Below are 18,751 nucleotides of genomic sequence, written 5' to 3' on the forward strand. Positions count from 1 at the left end.
GGTGGTTTGCTCCTCCCCACCTCGTCAAGTTTAATTCGATACCTAATATTTATAAATCACTTTACAGTATACAAAGCATCTTGACACATCTTCCCAGTCAGTCATTCACCACATCAGTATGATGCCAGAATCATTTTTTTCGAACCAAAATAGAGTTGTTGTTTTTTTCCTTCAAAACTTCTACACCACTGATCCCATTCAAAAAGGTGGATAATTGAGAGTCTGATGATCTTTACTGTGAAGGGGTCAGTTAGCAGCTATGTAGAAATTGATGAAATAATCAGTGTTCAAAATTCGAAGCCAGTCTGCACCTATCAATAGGTGGCTTTCTCTTTGGGGAGGTACATTTACTCTCTCAAATCACCGGGGTCTCTTTAGTAAGTGATCTCTAGTGGCCTGAAAGACCTGGCTTATCTCCAAAAGTGAACAATTTAGTATCTCCAGGTGAGGACAGTGTCCAGGGCCTCATGGGAAAGGCACCAGTGTGCATGGTACTCAGGCATACACATGCATACTCACACTCGCAGGCATGCCCATGTCCGTATGTACATGCCCACGTGCACACTTGTGCTCTTCCATGAAGCACAGTGGATGGGATCGCTGCATGTCAGCATCCCACACTGTCGGGAGAGGAGGGGGGATGCATCTAATTAGCCTGGCTCCCCTTGACTTTTCCCCTCCGTCTATACAGCGTTTTTCAGGATCCTTAAAGGCGCATGACTTCAGCAAATATCATTTCTTATACACTCCTCAATCAATGATACCATCTGAGGAAAGGGACCAGAGAGAGATCCATATGCAGAGAAATGAGGAGAAGAGAAGGGGTGTAGGAGCTGCTGTGAGAAACAATACACATTTACCTGTGTGTACCTGAAGCTGGGGAATGAGGAGGCTGAGAAGGCTTTCTATGTTTGAGTATTTAAAGTCTTGTCATGCTGAAACTACTGTTGAAATGCTTGGTGGCTCACATTTGTATCTGTTTGACAACCAAAACATATCATATAATCATTCAACCCACTCAACTATCATGTACTGAGCACCTATAATTTGCTAGAGCCCTAGGTACAGCCTGCTCCTCTCAAAACATACTTCCTTGGGGCTATATCTACTCAACTTCAATTTCAGGTAATTCTGGAAAAAAAGTTACGTGGATTTCTTTAAAAAAAAAAAAATCCCTAGAAATCACTAAGCAAAATTCATTTAACCACAACAAGTTTAGGCAGTATGTTTTGTTTTGCCTTCTTTTTTTCCTAACACAGAAAAACTGCTTTTACCTTTTGAGCATTTAGATGTTTTGAAATGCCATAAACATTCACAAATGAGTATTTCACTGTGCACACATACTGTGGATTCAGGGGCCACATTAAAGTGTTGTGAGGAATGATATGGATGTGAAATAGCGTGCTTTAGAGAAAGCTTTTCTAAGTCCACACTATGCCCTGCTGAAAGTGGATAAAATGCAGAGGCAATTGTTGGTTCTGGGAAAAGAGTGGTAGGTGCCCGAGGCACCTCCCTGATGGAGGCCCACACTCACCTTTGGCAGAGAGGCCAACTTTTTAAAAGGTTACCTCCCTCACACACTTTATCCACTTTCTCCAACTCTCTTTTTGCTCATTTCCTTCTCTGCCCCCTCCCTCACTCGCTTACCTTTGCCAAGTCTGTAAGGCATGCCAGGGTTCTTGTTGAGCCCTTTTTTAATGCTGTGATAAAATGTGCTTATGACTCCACTTAATAGAGGCCTGAAGGCCTGAATTCTGGTGACTTAGGGCAGATGGTAAATTAGCGGTAAGACAATGGAAATCCAACATCCCTCTTCAGAATCTGTGGCTTTCACTAACACACCACACTGCCTCTTCTCGCAGTTCCAGCCCTGTCATATTTGCCATTGTGAACGTTTAATCTAGAAATGCATCTTGGTTATCTAATCATCTCTTATGTCTTGCACTCACTACATTAGTGCCAGCCAGTAATCTTTACACACAGCATAAATGTGTACACTTGAGCGTCAAATGAGGCAGATTTCTAAGACCTTAGTGGCTAAGCAACTCTCGTGAATTGCTTGCAAATAAACGTGTGTGTGTGTGTGTGTGTGTGTGTGTGTGTGTGTGTGTGTGTATAAAATCATAGGATAGTAGCTGTGGGTAGTTTGCATAGGTAGACATAGCATCTATTAAATAGAGTTCCATATTTCCCAGTTCTCACGTACCACAAATAAAACCTACAAAAATGATAATTTTTCAAACATTGAATCCTCTATCTCTGTGTAATGAGGCATGTAGAGAGGAGGAAAAGAATTTTTGTGCTTTCTTGCCTTTGGTGAAAATTCTCCAAGGAGTAATTTCATCTTTAAATGAAAAGTTTTCTACCAGGTGATTGTTCAAGCTTCAGAAATCACTAAAGCCTGGGTTCAGACATGAGTGTGCACATGGGTTCACACACACACCGCAACACACACCTATCATGTACGTAAGGCATAAGGCAAAAGAACGTTAAAAAATGAATCTAATGGTTTTTTAATTACGTTGTAACGGAATTTAAAGCAACCTGGCTGTAAGATATATATATATATCTTTTATATATATATCTCGTGTGTGTGTGTGTGTGTGTGTGTGTGTGTGTATATATATATATATATATATATATATTTTTTTTTTTTTTTTTTTTTTTTTTTTTGAGATGGAGTCTCACTCTGTCGCCCAGGCTGGAGTGCAGTGGCCGGATCTCAGCTCACTGCAAGCTCCGCCTCCCGGGTTTACGCCATTCTCCTGCCTCAGCCTCTCCCGAATAGCTGGGACTACAGGCGCCCGCCACCTCGCCCGGCTATTTTTTTGTAATTTTTAGTAGAGACGGGGTTTCACCGTGTTAGCCAGGATGGTCTCGATCTCCTGACCTAGTGATCCGCCCGTCTCGGCCTCCCAAAGTGCTGGGATTACAGGCTTGAGAAGATATACGTTTAAAACCTGCTATCCCTTAAAGATTTTGCTCATTGTCCTGTAATCAGCATGCTTCACTCTCCTCTCAATACTCAGGTGCTAGGCTGCTGTGGCAGGCAGTGAGGGTGAGGACCTTAGGAAGCCAGGATTGAATACCACAGAACACTCTCCTAATGCTGCTTAAAACCATAGTTTACAACAACCTCGTGTCTTCTGGGTCTCCACTCTAACATTTTCAGGAATTTATTGATCTGCACAGTTGAATTAATTTACCCAATAAATTATAAGTGAATCAACTAGGCTAAGCAAAGGTCTACAGATGTAAAACAACACTCAGAATATTCCAAAGGCTTTCCTGATGAAATCAAGACAGCACTGATACTTTTTGCCCAATTCTTTAACTTTGACAATCAATGCTAACATCATCCCATGGTGACCCTACTGTGGTCTAAGAAGATAATATAGATTTCTACATGTGGTACATTCAGATAAATTGCAAAGAAAGGGAATAATTACAACCAAAGGGCAATTGACAAGAAATGACAATCGGTTTTACCAAAGTCTCAAAACTGGCAAGTAATAGAAATTATTCAAGTGCCCTGAATGTTCAAATTCTACTTAGCAGTTTATTGTAGAGAAAAATCTTAAGAAGAGAGAAGATAAAGCCTCAATACGCTAAAATCTTAGAAAAAGTATTTATTTATGTTTTAATAACCTTTTCTTTTTCTATGCCATTGTATTATAACTGGCATGCTATTAATAAAACTAAATTCTTATATTTACTGACTTTAATGACCCTAAGTGCTTCTACCTTTGAAATCATACCTACAGCTGGGCGCAGTGGCTCACACCTGTAATCCCAGCACTTTGGGAGCTGAGGCAGGCAGATAACCTGAGGTCAGGAGTTTGAGACCATCCTGGCTAACATGGTGAAACCCCGTCTCTACTAAAAAAAAAAAAAAAAAAAAATTAGCTGGATGTAGTGGCGGGCACCTGTAATCCTAGCTACACGGGAGGCTGAGGCAGGAGATTTGCTTGAACCTGGGAGGCGGAGGTTGCAGTGAGCCAAGATTGCACCACTGCACTCCAGCCTGGGAGACAAGAGTGAAACTCCATCTCAAAAAAAAAAAAAAAATCATACCTATAAATTGTAGTTCATAGAGTTAAATAAATGTTTGACTGAAAAAAAAAAACCCTAATCCACTGACACCACTATATTTGCAAATAAGTATACCTAAATACTTCAAACCGTATTATCCATTTATCTTTTGAGAGTTTTCTGCTGAACTTTGATCATTTTCTATTATTTCTACTTGGCAGTGGGAGAAGAATCAGTAAATTACATGCCAGTATACCTGATGTTACAAAATCCTCTTTATAAGATTGTGTGCTTCCCAGTGTTTTATTTTACATTCGTAACTTAGTATCAGTGCTCCTTGTTCTGCAAACAAATTAAGATAAAATAAACTTAAAAGTGTTTTATATAAAACAACTTTAAACCACAAACTTTCTAGGCAAGGCTCCTCGCAAAAAAAAAAAAAAAAAAAATTAAAAAAAAAAATTTAAAATCCAATAATGCAGAAAACATTGTATAATGAGTAAAAGCAGATAATAATATCCTGAAAGCAACCAGACCTCAGCATGAAGTATTTGTATTCAGAAATGTGGGGGAAAAGTACTTAGCCCAAAGTCCTTACATAACTGTTATTTGAATTTTACCCTAGGAGTGAGTCTGCAGTGATTCACCATACTATCTCAGCAAAATAGCTGAGTTCAGTCTCCTTTTACACTACGCTGAAATCAGAATAAAAATGACCCCTTATAGTAAGAATTAAGATATTTTTCTTAAACTCTATGATTACAAAACACTCTATAAAACAACATCCGCATCAACCAGCACCCAATCCTTCCTCCATAAACCCAATTCCTGTTACTGAAGGTTGGGCAGAATACAATCGAGAAGATAAAATATTATGTAATGAAGTGCTTATTGGATTGGGGATTTACTACTCTAAATGTTTTAGATGCATTTTTATTTAGTTCTTACAGTAACTCACTAAAGTGGGTACTGTTACTATCCCCATTTTACAGATTATTAAACTAAGTCCCCTCAAGGTGCAGTGACTTGCCCTCTCACAGCAAAGTCTAGAATCAAATATGAGTGCTCTGGCTCTAAACTGTACATAGTTCATTAGAACACCGCCTTCCTGAAAGGGTGTGTAACTGAAAATGACAAGCAGTACAATTAACTGCTTATTCTCAAGTGTTTCTGAAGTTTTCTCTTTTCTAATTCTAAACTCTCAAGCCAGAGAACACACAATTGAGACATAAGAACAAAAAAAAAAATTCAGCCAAGATATAGCCTTGTTTTATTCTACCTCATAGCATTATACTTTGAATAAAAGAACCATAGAAATTTATATTTACCACTGATTTCCACTAATAATTAGTAATAGGGTATTTTCTAATTTCCCTATGGTTTCTTTAGAAGCACTTCTGATTTTTTATACTTTTTACAACATTTTGTGTTTTAAGTGTCTCTCATTCCTCAAGAATCTTTAAGTCCTCTGACAATGTTAAATTTGGAGGTTGGGAAAAGATTATTCCCTTCCTTCATTATTTAACTTGGGTAAAATCATCAGTGAGGCCTTTCTCAAAGCATCTTGAGATTTAATTTGAATTTCTGGTTCCTACAATGGTCAAGTTTTCTATATTTCAAGATACTTAACTAAGAGATCAGCCAAAGCAACTGAATTCCAGAAGTAGGATGCTGAGTTGCACTGTGCACTTTTTAAGGAATTCTAATTAATCAGAATGCCATTCTTCAGCCACACCCAAGGCTATTATTCTAGAGACTATTCATACTATTTAACAGTTACAGAGTATTTGGAATATTGAAAGTATACTACGAGTAAAGAAAAGCCCCATAATTGATTTGTCAATGTTTTGTTCTCCTATTTTTCTATTGGCATGTTCTTTACATGCCCTCAATAAATATTAAACACTCAGACAATTCACTATTAGGATGGCAAGCAAACCTTTAGAATGTCGCAACAGTAGAGTGAAGAACAATGCACCTAATTGAAATGGCAGGGTAATTTGGAAAATAAAATTGAGTTGCTGCAAATTCCAAATTCCAGAATAAAAATGTTTATACTCACTTAAATGCAGATTGTTACTGCCTTTGAATAATTATTAGAATAAAAATAATTGAACACCAGCAATACACTTGATATGCACCGAACAAGCATATTCTACATCTCTCTGTTATTTTGTGCAAAGAAGTACAGGACATAATCACTCAGATGTTTTTCTTGCTTATTTTGTTATTAAACACAGCTTTTAAAATCCCAAAATATAATGAAACAATAGGCCAAGCCACCAAATACACAAATAGTGCTATAAACTTTATGAACAACATTCTTCAGAAAATTTTGGAACACATTAAGGACAGGGAAAGCAGACTGAAAGAAAGGAAGGGGGTTAAATAATTCTACAACTGAATATCTTTCTTTTTCTTGAACATATTAATTTATCATCAATTTCAATTCAAAATGTAAAATTCCTGTTTCTCTTTGTTAGAAGCTAGAGCCAAGAAAACTATGACAATTAAAATGAAAATGGCAAACTACATTTGCATCTGGAGATATAAAATATAAACATGTAATGACTCTATAAGAGATAATATTTATCTGCAGTCTGAGGGTAATCCTTATTATCTACTTAGGGTTATACCACATTGGCAGAGAAGCCACCCTTATCTCATGAAGATGAATTCCATATGCTCTGTAGAGTTATAGTAAAATTCCCACAAATAATGTATATGATAGAATGTAAATAAATAATAAATTTATATGTTCAAGAGTGAAGGGCAGGGTGGTTTCTCATGACACTGCATGTCTTAGGAAGGAACAATTTTAAATGAAAGTAATGTTCAATGGTGATTTATCACAAATTGTTTACACTAAAATATTCTCAAGCGTGGATTTTAAAACAACTTCAGATCTGGTGGGAACTTTCAAGTAAATGTTGCAACTAAACCCACAATGCCTAATTATACCGCTAAAGTTTCTGTTCTGATTGAAGCATAATAGCAAATAGCGCCTTACCTATTTGCTGTTATTTTAAATTTTCTATATATGTGTTGGCTGGATTTTATGATCAATGAAATGTGTAGGTTTAAAATGTCATATACGAATTTCTCTATGAAACACAGAGCTTTTTTTTCCTTCAGGAAGAAAAATTTTAATATGCAGCAAATATATAGGAAGGCTATATATTGAAAAATATCCAAAAAGAGCCCACCTGCGCTAGCTAGTTCGCCAGGACGTTGTATGTAAAAAGTATTCCTCCACCTCTCTAAAGTATCTCCATTTTGAAGCTCTGTAGACAAACACTCCACTTCATGTAAATAGCGTAAGCGTGCCTTTAGAATTTCAGACATTGTACACCATTTAGTTTGAAATTAAGTTTTCAAATTGCTAAGGAATAATCTCTGAATAACAGAAAACACTACAGGTCACAGTTAATTATAGCTTGTCTATCAAATTAAGTTAATATTCAAGAACACATCCAAATAGTTATGGAGACATTAAGAGGAGGTTTATTGTCAAAGAAATTCTTATTCATTCAGCTTCTAATATTTTTAAAAGAAGAGACATAAGCCTTTTACAAGTTGAGATGGAATAAGGAAACTCTGGGTTTACAGTCAAATTGCTCTCTTCATTGTCCTTTTGACAGCTGTGTCAATTTCATTATAAACTTCATTTTCCAGAGTTTCATAATAGTCATAAACACACTTCACTTTAAAGAGTTTCTATGGGACGTAATATGAATGCAAATTCAGAATAAAATGCAAATCATGGAGGTCTGGGACCAAATATGGACAATCAGTTAAGAATACAGTTGCTGAAAATAAACATTTAGGCTTTTAGAGGAAGAACCAAAGGGGCTGATATTAATCTTTACACCAAGTGTTCACAGCTCTAGGGAAGACAAATAAGAATAACAGTTTTCAGTTTTTCACTTAATTGTAAAGCACAGGTTGGGAATATTTGATGACTTTGGCCTCTATTCATTCCTGTTTTGAAGTGAGTAACATTCTTCATTTTCTCACGAAAATAAACCCACATATGGGTAATAACCCACAAGGCACTCCAGTAGGAAAATGAGACCTACCAAACTAGCCCAAGTTCAAATCTCAGGCATAGAAGGTTTCCAAAGGGTGGAAAAAAAGTGATCAGAAAAAGAAAGAGCTACATATAGTTCGATCTTGCTAAATAATAACCAACAACCCAGAAATTTAAAGCTAATGGATAATAAACATGCTACCATATTATAAAGTGTAAGGAAAAATCTATAGAAATGGAAATTCACAAGCAACGATTCATTCTAAGCTAGCTTATGTGGTCAGGTATTGATAATAGAATGTTGTCATATATTGATATTAGAGTAATTCTAATATCACTCAAAATATTATTTACTGATATCTTCTAAATGAGTTAAAGTAATATATATTTAAGTCCATTGTAAAATGTAAGACTTTGTATTAGGTTAAAATGTAAAAGAAGCAGCACAACTATAACAGTTGCTAACGTTTGTTAAACTCATAAGGTTGTGGTCATTTTTAAAGTTTCACTTAGTAAACTTATCGATAATAATAGGCATTTTATTTTTTTTGAATAATATGATTTCATTTAAGGATTTTTTGGTCTTGTTTTTGAGACAGCATCTTGTTATATTGCCCAAGCCGGCAACTCCTCAGCTCAAGTGATTCTCCTGCCTCAGCCTCTGGATTAGCTGAGACTATAGGTGCATGCCAGGATTTTATTTGAGTTTTTTAAAGAACCATAACATTATGCTCTCAAGGTTCTTTACTTCATGAGTATAAATTATATTAATTGTAAATGGAGTTATGAAGTACAAGGGAAGAATCCATTGTAGAAACATATTTTTGAGAATTACAAATAAGGTAAAACTTCTTTTCTCAACGTATTTGTCCTCCATTAGTGTATGCCATATAAATAGGTCCATATGTCATGGAAAAACCATAATATGGTTACTTTATATCTTAAAACAGATATAGCTATATAATTTGTGTCAATTTCATTATAAACTTCAATTGTATTGATATACAGCTATACAGCTTGTATTTATTTGATTGTATGTACTCATGACACCAATAAACAACAGGTGTATAGTTCAATATGTGTACAGATGAGCATTTTTCCATCAGAGAATCAACCCTTGATGGTATATTTTAGTCAGTTTTAGAAACTCTGAACCAAGAAGTCAAGAATATAAAATAATTTAAAAATATTTGCACTCTTGTATTTTCCTTTAACAAGAACATACTTTCTAGATTAAGAAATGCTATTTGGCAAAAGAGTGTTTGAAGAAAGTGTAGTAAAAGGTTGCCAATTGCTTTAATTCTGTGCACTTGAATGCATTAAATTGATCAAAATTGGATTCTAGTGACAAATATTTAAATGAATATATTCTCACTTATTTCACATAGTATCCTTTATACCATTTATTCAAATGTCCAATTTATAAGTGTAGGGATTCCAGCAATTGGCCAATGTAGGTATACTTCCTGGAGAGTCTGTTTAAGATTCCAAAAGGCTTCTCTGAATTCCTATAATCCTGAAATCATGGTATGTTAAATTAAAGATACAGTGAAGATGTTCTTTTATCTTTTACACTACATCGACACACTCATTTGCTTGAACTTTTCAAAATTGATTTTAGACACCCATGGTTTATTTGCATATGTTAAAGACAGCAAAATATTCAAAATTTTACAGGATGCCAAAAATCAAAATTTGTAATTATGATTAAAACTTAAATTGGGAGACTGTATTTCATATGTTTTAGACCAGAACTTTTTATACAGGTATTACATTCTGATATTTCCTGCTTAGTAAGAAGAGCAAGTCCAACAGGATTTAGAGCAGTGTTGTTTTACTTGGGATTTGGAAAATCTTTAAATCTATAATAACATCTGTACAACTGTCAGATAAACTGTGTCACATGTTTCTATTTTCATTTCTTTATTTGTAAAAGAATACTTTCCCATAATTTTTATTTAATTCTTAAATATTAAATTTTTTTGCACTCAGGAGAAATGGCAAATAATTTTGTTTCGATTATGTCATAAAGTACTACTTTGATTCAAATATGACAGACATCATAATCCACAAAAGGCCATGTAAAATGCTACCGTTGCAAACATTTAAGACTGTGTAACAAAAATGACTGAGAACTGTATCAGTTTACTATCCTTCAACTATTTCCCTGACAGTGGAGTCAAATAATTTTGAATTATAGACCTTCTTACAGGAAGCCTTATTTCATGTTCATTTTTTGATCATTTCCCTGCTAGTCCCTATAGGAATTTGGCTGTATGCCGACTTTCCTTTAAAAGTTTTTGTGTACATGCTTGGGTTGTGTTTGATGATTAAATGATCATTTATTAAAACTTTAGCATTTCCCATTTGTTTGACATATTTATGTTTCATAAGAAAATATTGTTGTTGCAATGGAAAGCATAACATTACCAATATGAGAATACTTCATTTAAATTCATGTTGACAGTATTTTCATTTATGGCAAGTGTCTTAGTATAATTTGTTATGCATTCTTCATTCTTCATTCCAACTCCACCTGTGAGGTAAGCTAGGGAAGGTAAGCTAGTTTTAGGACAGTAGGCCCCATGGTAATACTTTAGTCTATCTACTTGGCCTTTATAAACGTAAGTTTATACTATGGGAGCACAAATAGTCTTTGTTTTTTAAGAGTATAGAATTTTACTGGTTTTTTTTTTTTTTCTTGTCACCCAGCCACAGCTGTGTTTTAAATCTTTTGGGACTAAGACAAACATTTAAAAATTCAAACATATGAGTGTTTGAAAACATAATGATTTACAATTTATATATTTTCAAAGTTGGACAATTCTAGCATGGTATTTCAGTTACTTTTTTGAAAGCCCAGCCCACATTTTAATCCTTTTTTCTTCCTTCTCTTCTTCCTCTATTATTTAAGATTCTCCATGTTTTCTAATACAAGTCTTTAAGTTAGGACCAATAGCTATATAAAACAACTACTCTATATATTTCAGAATGGTGAGCAATGGAGTCATTCTGGTAGGAGAAGAATTGCTATTTGAATGACCTACTGCCATGGAGCTAGTTAAATCACTGAACAATAGTTACTGTTATGAGGTTTTACTTTGTACAAAGTAGCATTAGTATCATTGCTTTCCATTATTCATGCAACTTGCACTGGGGACTTCCACTGAGAGAGAGATTGAAAGAGAGAGAGACAGAGAGGGAGAGAAGCTATGCAAAGGATATTTTTGTAGTATTAGCGTTTAGACGTAGAGACATTTACCAATGTAATTGATCTCAACCTATCTGCATACATGCTGTATTTTTCCCCTTGTTTTTTCTAGAATGTTTTAAAAGTGTCCCTATTAAGAATCAATACATCCCTACTCTGAAACTCACACATAAATACACACTAAAAGCCAACCAGAAAGTAACAATAAAAATATACCCGGTAAACAACTAACTTTTAATTCAAAGGGTGCTACGTAATAAAGGGCCTAGAATGAACATCCCAATTAGCCAGTGTAGTGACAAGCAGTCAACACCTTATTATTTAATCATTAAAGAGAATCTTGCCATAATTTCCCTTTGACATATATTTTAAAAGGAATTAAGACTATGTCACATGACCCACAACACAATCAAATGTAAAGTTAGGTGATGCTAAGACTTTATCACTTGCAAGTCCTGTGGACTGAGAGGTTTCAGGATTAAGGCATTAAGTGGGAAGCTACGAAGCATTTACAATTTAAATAAGATGTATCCAAATGGAAGCATTTAAAAACAAACTACCTGACAAAGGGACCATTTTTCTGCCTCCCACTGTTTGTGTACACTTTTCTTATTGGATGACAAGGAATTGCAGACATTTCTAGTATTAGTAAATATTCGCTGGCCCTATCTATTTGCCTCTAAAGCAGCAGATCCAATCCATGCAGGACATTAGGTTGCTTCTTGCCCTCCCAGCCCCATCCCTGACTGTGACACCTCCCCTAAAGGGAAAGCTTAAATCTCCCTTGCAAAAATCTCCCCCGCTTCTTCGGAGGGGGGCGTTTTCTGTCAAATTCCACCTCATTTCAAAGGATTTTAAGCCAAACTCTGCTTCAGAAACAACATTGTGAACTTTTGAAATAAAACAATCGCCATCAGAGTTCCCAAGCCCACTTGGGAACCAAAGCGCACTGGACCCGGCCGCCCCAGATCCCAGAGGCCTGGCGGCCCTGCGCTCTCCAGTCTGGGCTGCACAGCCCTGGCGGCCGTCCCCCGGGAGCTCGGCAGCACTTGGCATTTAACCTGCCTGGCGAGCGTGGTTCTCTGGTTCCATATCTGCAAGCCATATTACTTCTCCCCAGACGTCAGAGACATATCTGGATTAACATGCAACAGGGCGCCCTGGGCAGCCCGACAGCCTTCGCCCAGGAGCTGCTAAATGCAGATTCAGACGAGGACCCCCCGGAGAGCTGCTGTTGAATAAAAACTGTAATCCAAAGGGACCATTTCTCTGCCTCCTGCTGCTTGTGGGAAGAGCCAGGGCCACCGCTGAGGCCGAAGCACAGACCTAGCTAATCTCGGCTCGCTACCGGCAGGCGTGGCCACCCCGGGAGGCGGCCCTGGGGGCCCAGAGACTCTGCTCCGCTCTCCCCTCTCTCCCAACGCGTTCTTGGAGTGGAAAATGCTTAGATTCAAGAAGTGGCGCGCAACAGAAGCGGCCTAGGAAGTCGACTGCTCCTTCCTGGAGCGCGGCCTAAAGTCTAGCAACTGGGTGGCCAGGCCTCTCCCCGCCTAACCCCTCTTGGCGCCCCCAAATCCACCCAAGGGCCCCTAGAACACGCGCCCCGCCTCCGGTCGAACCCGCATCGTTCTCTGAAATCAAGCAGGTTCAACCCTCGCCTCGAGGCTTAGCACCATGGCCCCCCTCTCCCTCTGCTCCGGGGTCGCAGCCGGGACCTCGCCCCACGCTGAGGCCGGGAAGCCCCTGGCGCCCCTCGCTTCCCCCAGCCTCGGGGAGCCCGGAACATCCAAGCCGAGCCTAGACCGCGGCGGTCAGGAGAGGGCGCCCAGGAGGCTCGCGCCCGCCAAGGTAGCTCTCTCTCTGGCAGGGACCTCCAGGCAGCCCCAAGATTGGGGGTGGGGTAAGGAACCTGAGTGTGGGGAAGAACGGGATTACAGTTTCTACTGGTGTCTTAATCCTATTTTAAAAATAAATAGGAAAGAGAGAAGAAAGAAAAGAAAGAAAAAAGAGCGAGAGAGCGAGAGAGCAAGAAAGAAAGAGGAAGGGAGGAAGGGAGGAAGGGAGGAAGGGAGGAAGGGAGGAAGGGAGGGAGGGAGGGAGGAAGGAAGGAAGGAAGGAAGGAAGGAAGGAAGGAAGGAAGGAAGGAAGGAAGGAAGGAAGGAAGGAAGGAAGGAAGGAAAAGGACTGAACTAGCGCTACAAGGCCAAGTGGATTTCCGCCGACTTAGCCCTCCGAGATACCGCCTAGTATCAAAGTCGTTGATCCCAGGTCCCTGCGCTGGTGGCAGTCTTCGCGCCCTCCGAGGAAAAAAAGTAAAATAAAATAAATCGTGCCGCCAACGGGCCCTAGAGACAGAGGGGTTAATGAGCTAACAAGGCCCAGCGTTCTCACAGCACGAGAAGCGTCCAGTCCCGGAGCGCACCCTCTGCGGAGGCTCAAACTGACTGGGCTGCATTCGCAGACAGGTGGAGAGGCCATCCTTCCTGCCTGGCCCCCAGGACGCCGCACTAGGGGTTCAGCGGCCCGGAGGGACAGGCCAGCAGGCTCCAGTCCGGAGAACTGGCGCCCACCAGGCGTCCTGGTGCTTCACTCGTCGCGCCTCAGCTCCCCAGGGCAGTGGAGCCCACCGGCGTCCGTGGCACTGTACCACATGCGCCCAGCGCTTTGCGCTCCCCTCTCCAAACCTGACCTTGAGTTTGCTGTCCTCCGACCAGCTGAAACCTGGGTGAGCCCCAGGGGGCCACACAAGCAAGCCCACGCGCAAAGGCCAACAGCGCCACGAGCTCAGCCAAAGCGTCGAAGCCCACTCTTAACCAGCGGGGACCAGAAATCAGATTCTCATTTTAGAGGTAGAAGAGAATAAAATGCGAATTTTTATCCAATACAATTGCATACCAATCTTTGCATATCTTAAGTTAAGGGAATTGGGTAACAAAAGTTTAGGTAAGGAGAAGGGGGGAGATCCATGATAATATATTAATTTTTGTATTCTCTCCCCCTCCAAAAAATCCCCATAACTTTGTTCTTTTATCTTTGACTTTAATAAAATAATGATTCCTTGAGAAAATGGGGTATAAATCTTCATTTTGGAGGCAATTAAAGTGTTGATTTCATTCATGCCCCTAAGCGATTCTTGTAATTTGCTCAAATAGCTTTATGTACCCAGCACTCCGGAGCTTTTAGAATCCCATTTTCTAGTTAGGCTTGTTGGATTGCAATTTTTATTCCACAGCAGCTACTCGAGGGTTCCTCAGCAGAATCTGCACTCAACAGCTCCCGGGCGAAGGCTGGCGGGTTGAACCAGACTTGAGGCCCGGGCAGCCCGCGGGGGCCAAGGCTGGGAGCCGCCTGCAGTTTTCCCACCTCTGTGGGGCCGCACGGGGATTGCGCACGCTGCGTGTTCTGTGCACTCGTCTACACTGCCGAAAGTTTCCAACTCTCCAGATCACAGTGCGGACCCGGCACATTGGCACTTTTAAATCTCTGCTCTGCCTGTTTCCCGCTCCCCATGGGCAAAAGAGGAATTCAGCCTGTGTCGCGGGGGTTGCCCAGAGAAAATCAAGCTGAGAATGTATTTTAAGAGGATAATGTTGAGAGAAGAAAACCATAAGATGACACTAAGAACCAGGTGTCAGGCACTCCGACAAGGACTGTATAAGACAGCCACTGGCCAACAGAGATCATGGCAGAGCTTGCAGAGTAGCTGGCCTTTGGCTTAACAAAGGCAGGCTGATCTCTTCCCCCAAGTCAGGACTCACGTGCGCCGAGTCAGAAAGAGAAACAACTCTGGGCCTTCACTTATACAGGGGGGAAGGTTGGGAGGGTGCAGAGCAGGCCAGCTACCCAAATCTCCAGACGCCTTGCAACAATTCGCAACAGAACCGTTCTGAGCCCTGTTTCATCTCACTCACTCCACACGTTTTCACTTTCATTGCATTTTTGCAACTCCTTTGGACCAATCCAGAGATACAGCCACAGGAGAGAGAAAGGCACCCTGGGAGCAAACAGTGGTGTTGGGGTGACACAGAGAGAGAAATCCCCTCAGCAACTCCAAATAAAAGTCGTCCCTACTTAGTAACGCATCGGAAGAAGGGCCTGGAGGGAGGACAGGAGAGGAGGGAGCGCAGCAAGCCAACCCTCAGTTGAGAGCAAAGGCGGTGCGAGCTCCCCCACCCTCCTTACCCAGGGGGCCGCCGGGGTTCCCCTGATGCTGACATGTCCACAAGCTGCCAACCCAGAGGGCCCAGAGCACATACCAGCTGGAGGATGAGTGGAAAGAAGGAGGGGAAAAGTCCATATTTATCTGTTTTTATAACCTCGGCCTGGTCTTATTTTTTCTATTAAGTACAATAAAATGGGCGAGCTTGCAGTGAACACCACACAAAGCAATGTTCAGTGAGGTCTAGAAGCGTTCGGCCGAGGAAAACTGACAAGACAGGCTAATGAACCGTACAGACAGGGAGAAAATAGCCAGCATTTGCTAGATTTCAAACCCTCGCTGTCTCTCTTAGACCACCTATCTTGGATTTATTCCTAATAAAATAAGAAATAAGCAGACCCTACACTTCTCTTTTCTTGAAGATAGAAGGGGGAAAATGCTCCAGAACAAAGCCCCTACAATCAGAGGCGGTCACTGGCAGTTAACACTCCCATTATTATAGAGGGTAAATAAAATAAAGACAAAAATTAAAAGCGACAAGAAACAGGTCAAGTTTGCTAGCAAAGCTTTTACAAGCTCATCTCTCCAGGTCGAATCCCAGAGCCAGCCTTAATGAAGCAATAATAGCCACATTATTCAAAAATTTTCATTTCGATGGAAATGTATCTAAAAGGGACTTAATCATATGCAAATAATAAAAGGAGGTGGTAGTGACCCAGCAAGCAATATGCATACAGATTTTTTTTTTTCCCAGGGATGTTGAAATTGAAAAGCGCGTACCTGGTCGGTTAGATTTGCTGATCTTGTTATATCTTCACTGTCTGATTTTGATCCTCCTTCTCTATCGTCTATCACCAAATCGATAGGCATTTTCCCTTTCAAACAGCTAATATACCGGTGGCAGAAATTGTCACATAATTCGTGTACCTACATTATGACAGAAATAAAAAAATGGGAATATAATCAGGAGTGCATAAATGACATTGACAAGTGCAATCCACCCCCCTTGTGAGATCCAAACTTCCAAATAGGGGAAACACAGGGCAATTGTCCTCCAGAGACCCCCAGATGCATCCAGAATTAGGAATAACTTTCTTTTCTTGCAAAATAGAGATATCCCAGAAAATTGACAGTGACAAGATGATTCACAGGCTACAACATATTCAACACCCGTGTTAAATTCATCTGCTCCTGGGGCTGTGGTCATTAGAGAGGTGACCTGCGTAGGTGACATTTAAGGTAAACTATTTAATTTCATCCAGTGACTTTATCATAAATTCCTTTCCAATGTGTCTAAGGAAAAAATGTATATCTGTGTATATATGCACATATATATTCTCCAAAGAACCTGTACTGTGGTGGCATAGAATACATGCCTGACAACCCAAGTCCTTATTATATTTGTAATAAAGGTTTTTATCTCTAAGGGTCATATTTTAGAACACTTTCTTTTAAAAAAAAAAAAATGGAAGGAAATCAAGTTGCCAGTACTCCTGATATAAGAAAACATACAGCCACAAAAACATATCAAATTGATTTTTCTTTTTTTTTTACAAAAAGGAGAAGGAATGCCTCAAAATATTTAGGTGTAAGTGCGGAGGTTTCCTACAGGCCCCAGGCATCAGTGACATGCAAAAATTCACAAGAAACCCCAGTGTGCTTGCAATTTAATGTTAGTTTGAATTACAATGCATTAAGTTTTTATTGCTGAGATTTATAGAACAGCTAGCAAAATCATGTTATCCCACACCCTTTCCTGAGTGTGAAAGTGGGGTGTGTGCAGGATTCACAGATTCAAGAAATTGACACAACTATCAACTCTGCTTTGTCTCTGCAAAACGTTTAATGTGCCTCCCCACCACCTCCTCCAGACTCCTTCCCGCTCCTCCTCCTTCTCCCCTTCTGCCTCTCCCCTGTGTCTGATCTGCCGCTGCCCTCAAGACTGTCTTCCAGAAACTCACAACAACTGAACAAAACTTTTTTCTCCCTCAGAGGTAGCAAAGAAGAGGAGGAAGAGGATGAGAAGAGACAACAGAGGTATTAACCTGTGAAACCACCTCAGAGCAGCATTCTAAACATCAGCTGGGATGCATAGAATTGCAACTATTTACACAAAGCCAGCAAGTTATTAAGAATGAACACAAGGCTAGGGCGTTTGTGATCCCGGTTTTAGTGGCTGAAATTGTAATTAAACTGCGAAGAGAAATGGACGCTAAGATTGGCCTTGACACTAATTACCAGAAAGAAAGACATTTATGCAAATATATCAGAAGGCTGAACTTCAGCCATTCTGAACCCTCCCCCTCTGTGTGCTTCGGGGTAAGGGGTAAGTAAAAGAAAAAGAGGCTAGAGAAATTACCTTCTCTAATTCCAACAGATGAAACCTTAATACTTGTATGGCTTGAATCATCTGCAAAGATACAAAAACAATAAGCACCCCATTCCTGCTTGCAGAAAACTGGCTGTCACAGCTCTACCATCTCCAGCCCACCCCCTCCCACCAGTAAATAGAGTTATTTTGATTTATGGCAATAACACTAAAACTTAATAGCAGCAACTGGGTACCATCTAGAGGTTTATATTTCTTAAGGAGAAAAAAATAGCTAAAACAACAACAGAGCATCTAAGTGGGGCTCATAAACACTCTCCTCCCCCATGGCTCTCCCCTTTCTCAGTGCCACTCTCAGTGCCACTGGTCCCACCCCACCCCAAAAGGGCTAAACACTGGACTAAATGTGTCCTTGGAAGGACTGGACAGAAAAATATTTCAAATGGCCCTCAAACTGTGGCTTTTCCCATTGCAAAGTTTCTGCTGCCTTCCTTACACCTTTCAGGCAAACTGGTTGTTTAGGGGCTCTGGTCCGGTGGCTGCCCTCGTGATGGGACTTAGAGGGCTGGGAAGTCCGCAAAGTTTAAGCACACACGCTGACAGGCCGGGAGATAAATCCCCGCGCTGATTAGAGCTGCGCAGCCCGGCTGTCATAAAAAACAAAAGCTCCGTTTCCCAGCGCCTGCTCGCCCGGCCCCTCTCGAGATGAATTTATTTCCCCGGGATCTTGTCCCGGACCAGTTGTCCGTGGACAGAAACATTTGCAGCCAACCTTCAGGCACGGGAAGACCGGTCTAGAAATCTCAGGGCTCTCAAAGCAAAGCTGAGGGCACTGGAGGTGGGAGGTGGGGGATGGGGGCGGGGTGATAGGGGTCCGCTCTTACCAAGTTATCCAGTTCTGGATTAGAAGAAAATAGAGGTTTTTCTGCGCGAATCTAAATACAAGTGAGAAGGAGAGGGGAGAGGGAGGGGAGAGAAAAAAGAAAGAAA

General features: G+C 40.2%; 1 protein-coding gene across 13 annotated transcripts in view; it reads right to left on the reverse strand.

The window, feature by feature from the left end:
* The window catches only part of MEIS1 (Meis homeobox 1), a 141,421-nt gene that overhangs the window by 114,286 nt on the left and 8,384 nt on the right, over positions 1-18,751 (reverse strand). For all 13 annotated transcript variants that reach the window (XM_077958653.1, XM_077958656.1, XM_077958651.1 and 10 more), the window contains 3 exons: positions 18,646-18,696; positions 17,792-17,842; positions 16,213-16,359 (listed from right to left, as the gene is read on the reverse strand). In XM_077958653.1, the coding sequence (XP_077814779.1) occupies positions 16,213-16,359; positions 17,792-17,842; positions 18,646-18,696 (249 nt within the window). The remainder of the gene's footprint in view (positions 1-16,212; positions 16,360-17,791; positions 17,843-18,645; positions 18,697-18,751) is intronic.

This window comes from Macaca mulatta, chromosome 13 (assembly GCF_049350105.2).
Source record: "Macaca mulatta isolate MMU2019108-1 chromosome 13, T2T-MMU8v2.0, whole genome shotgun sequence".
Taxonomy (NCBI): Eukaryota; Metazoa; Chordata; class Mammalia; order Primates; family Cercopithecidae; genus Macaca; species Macaca mulatta.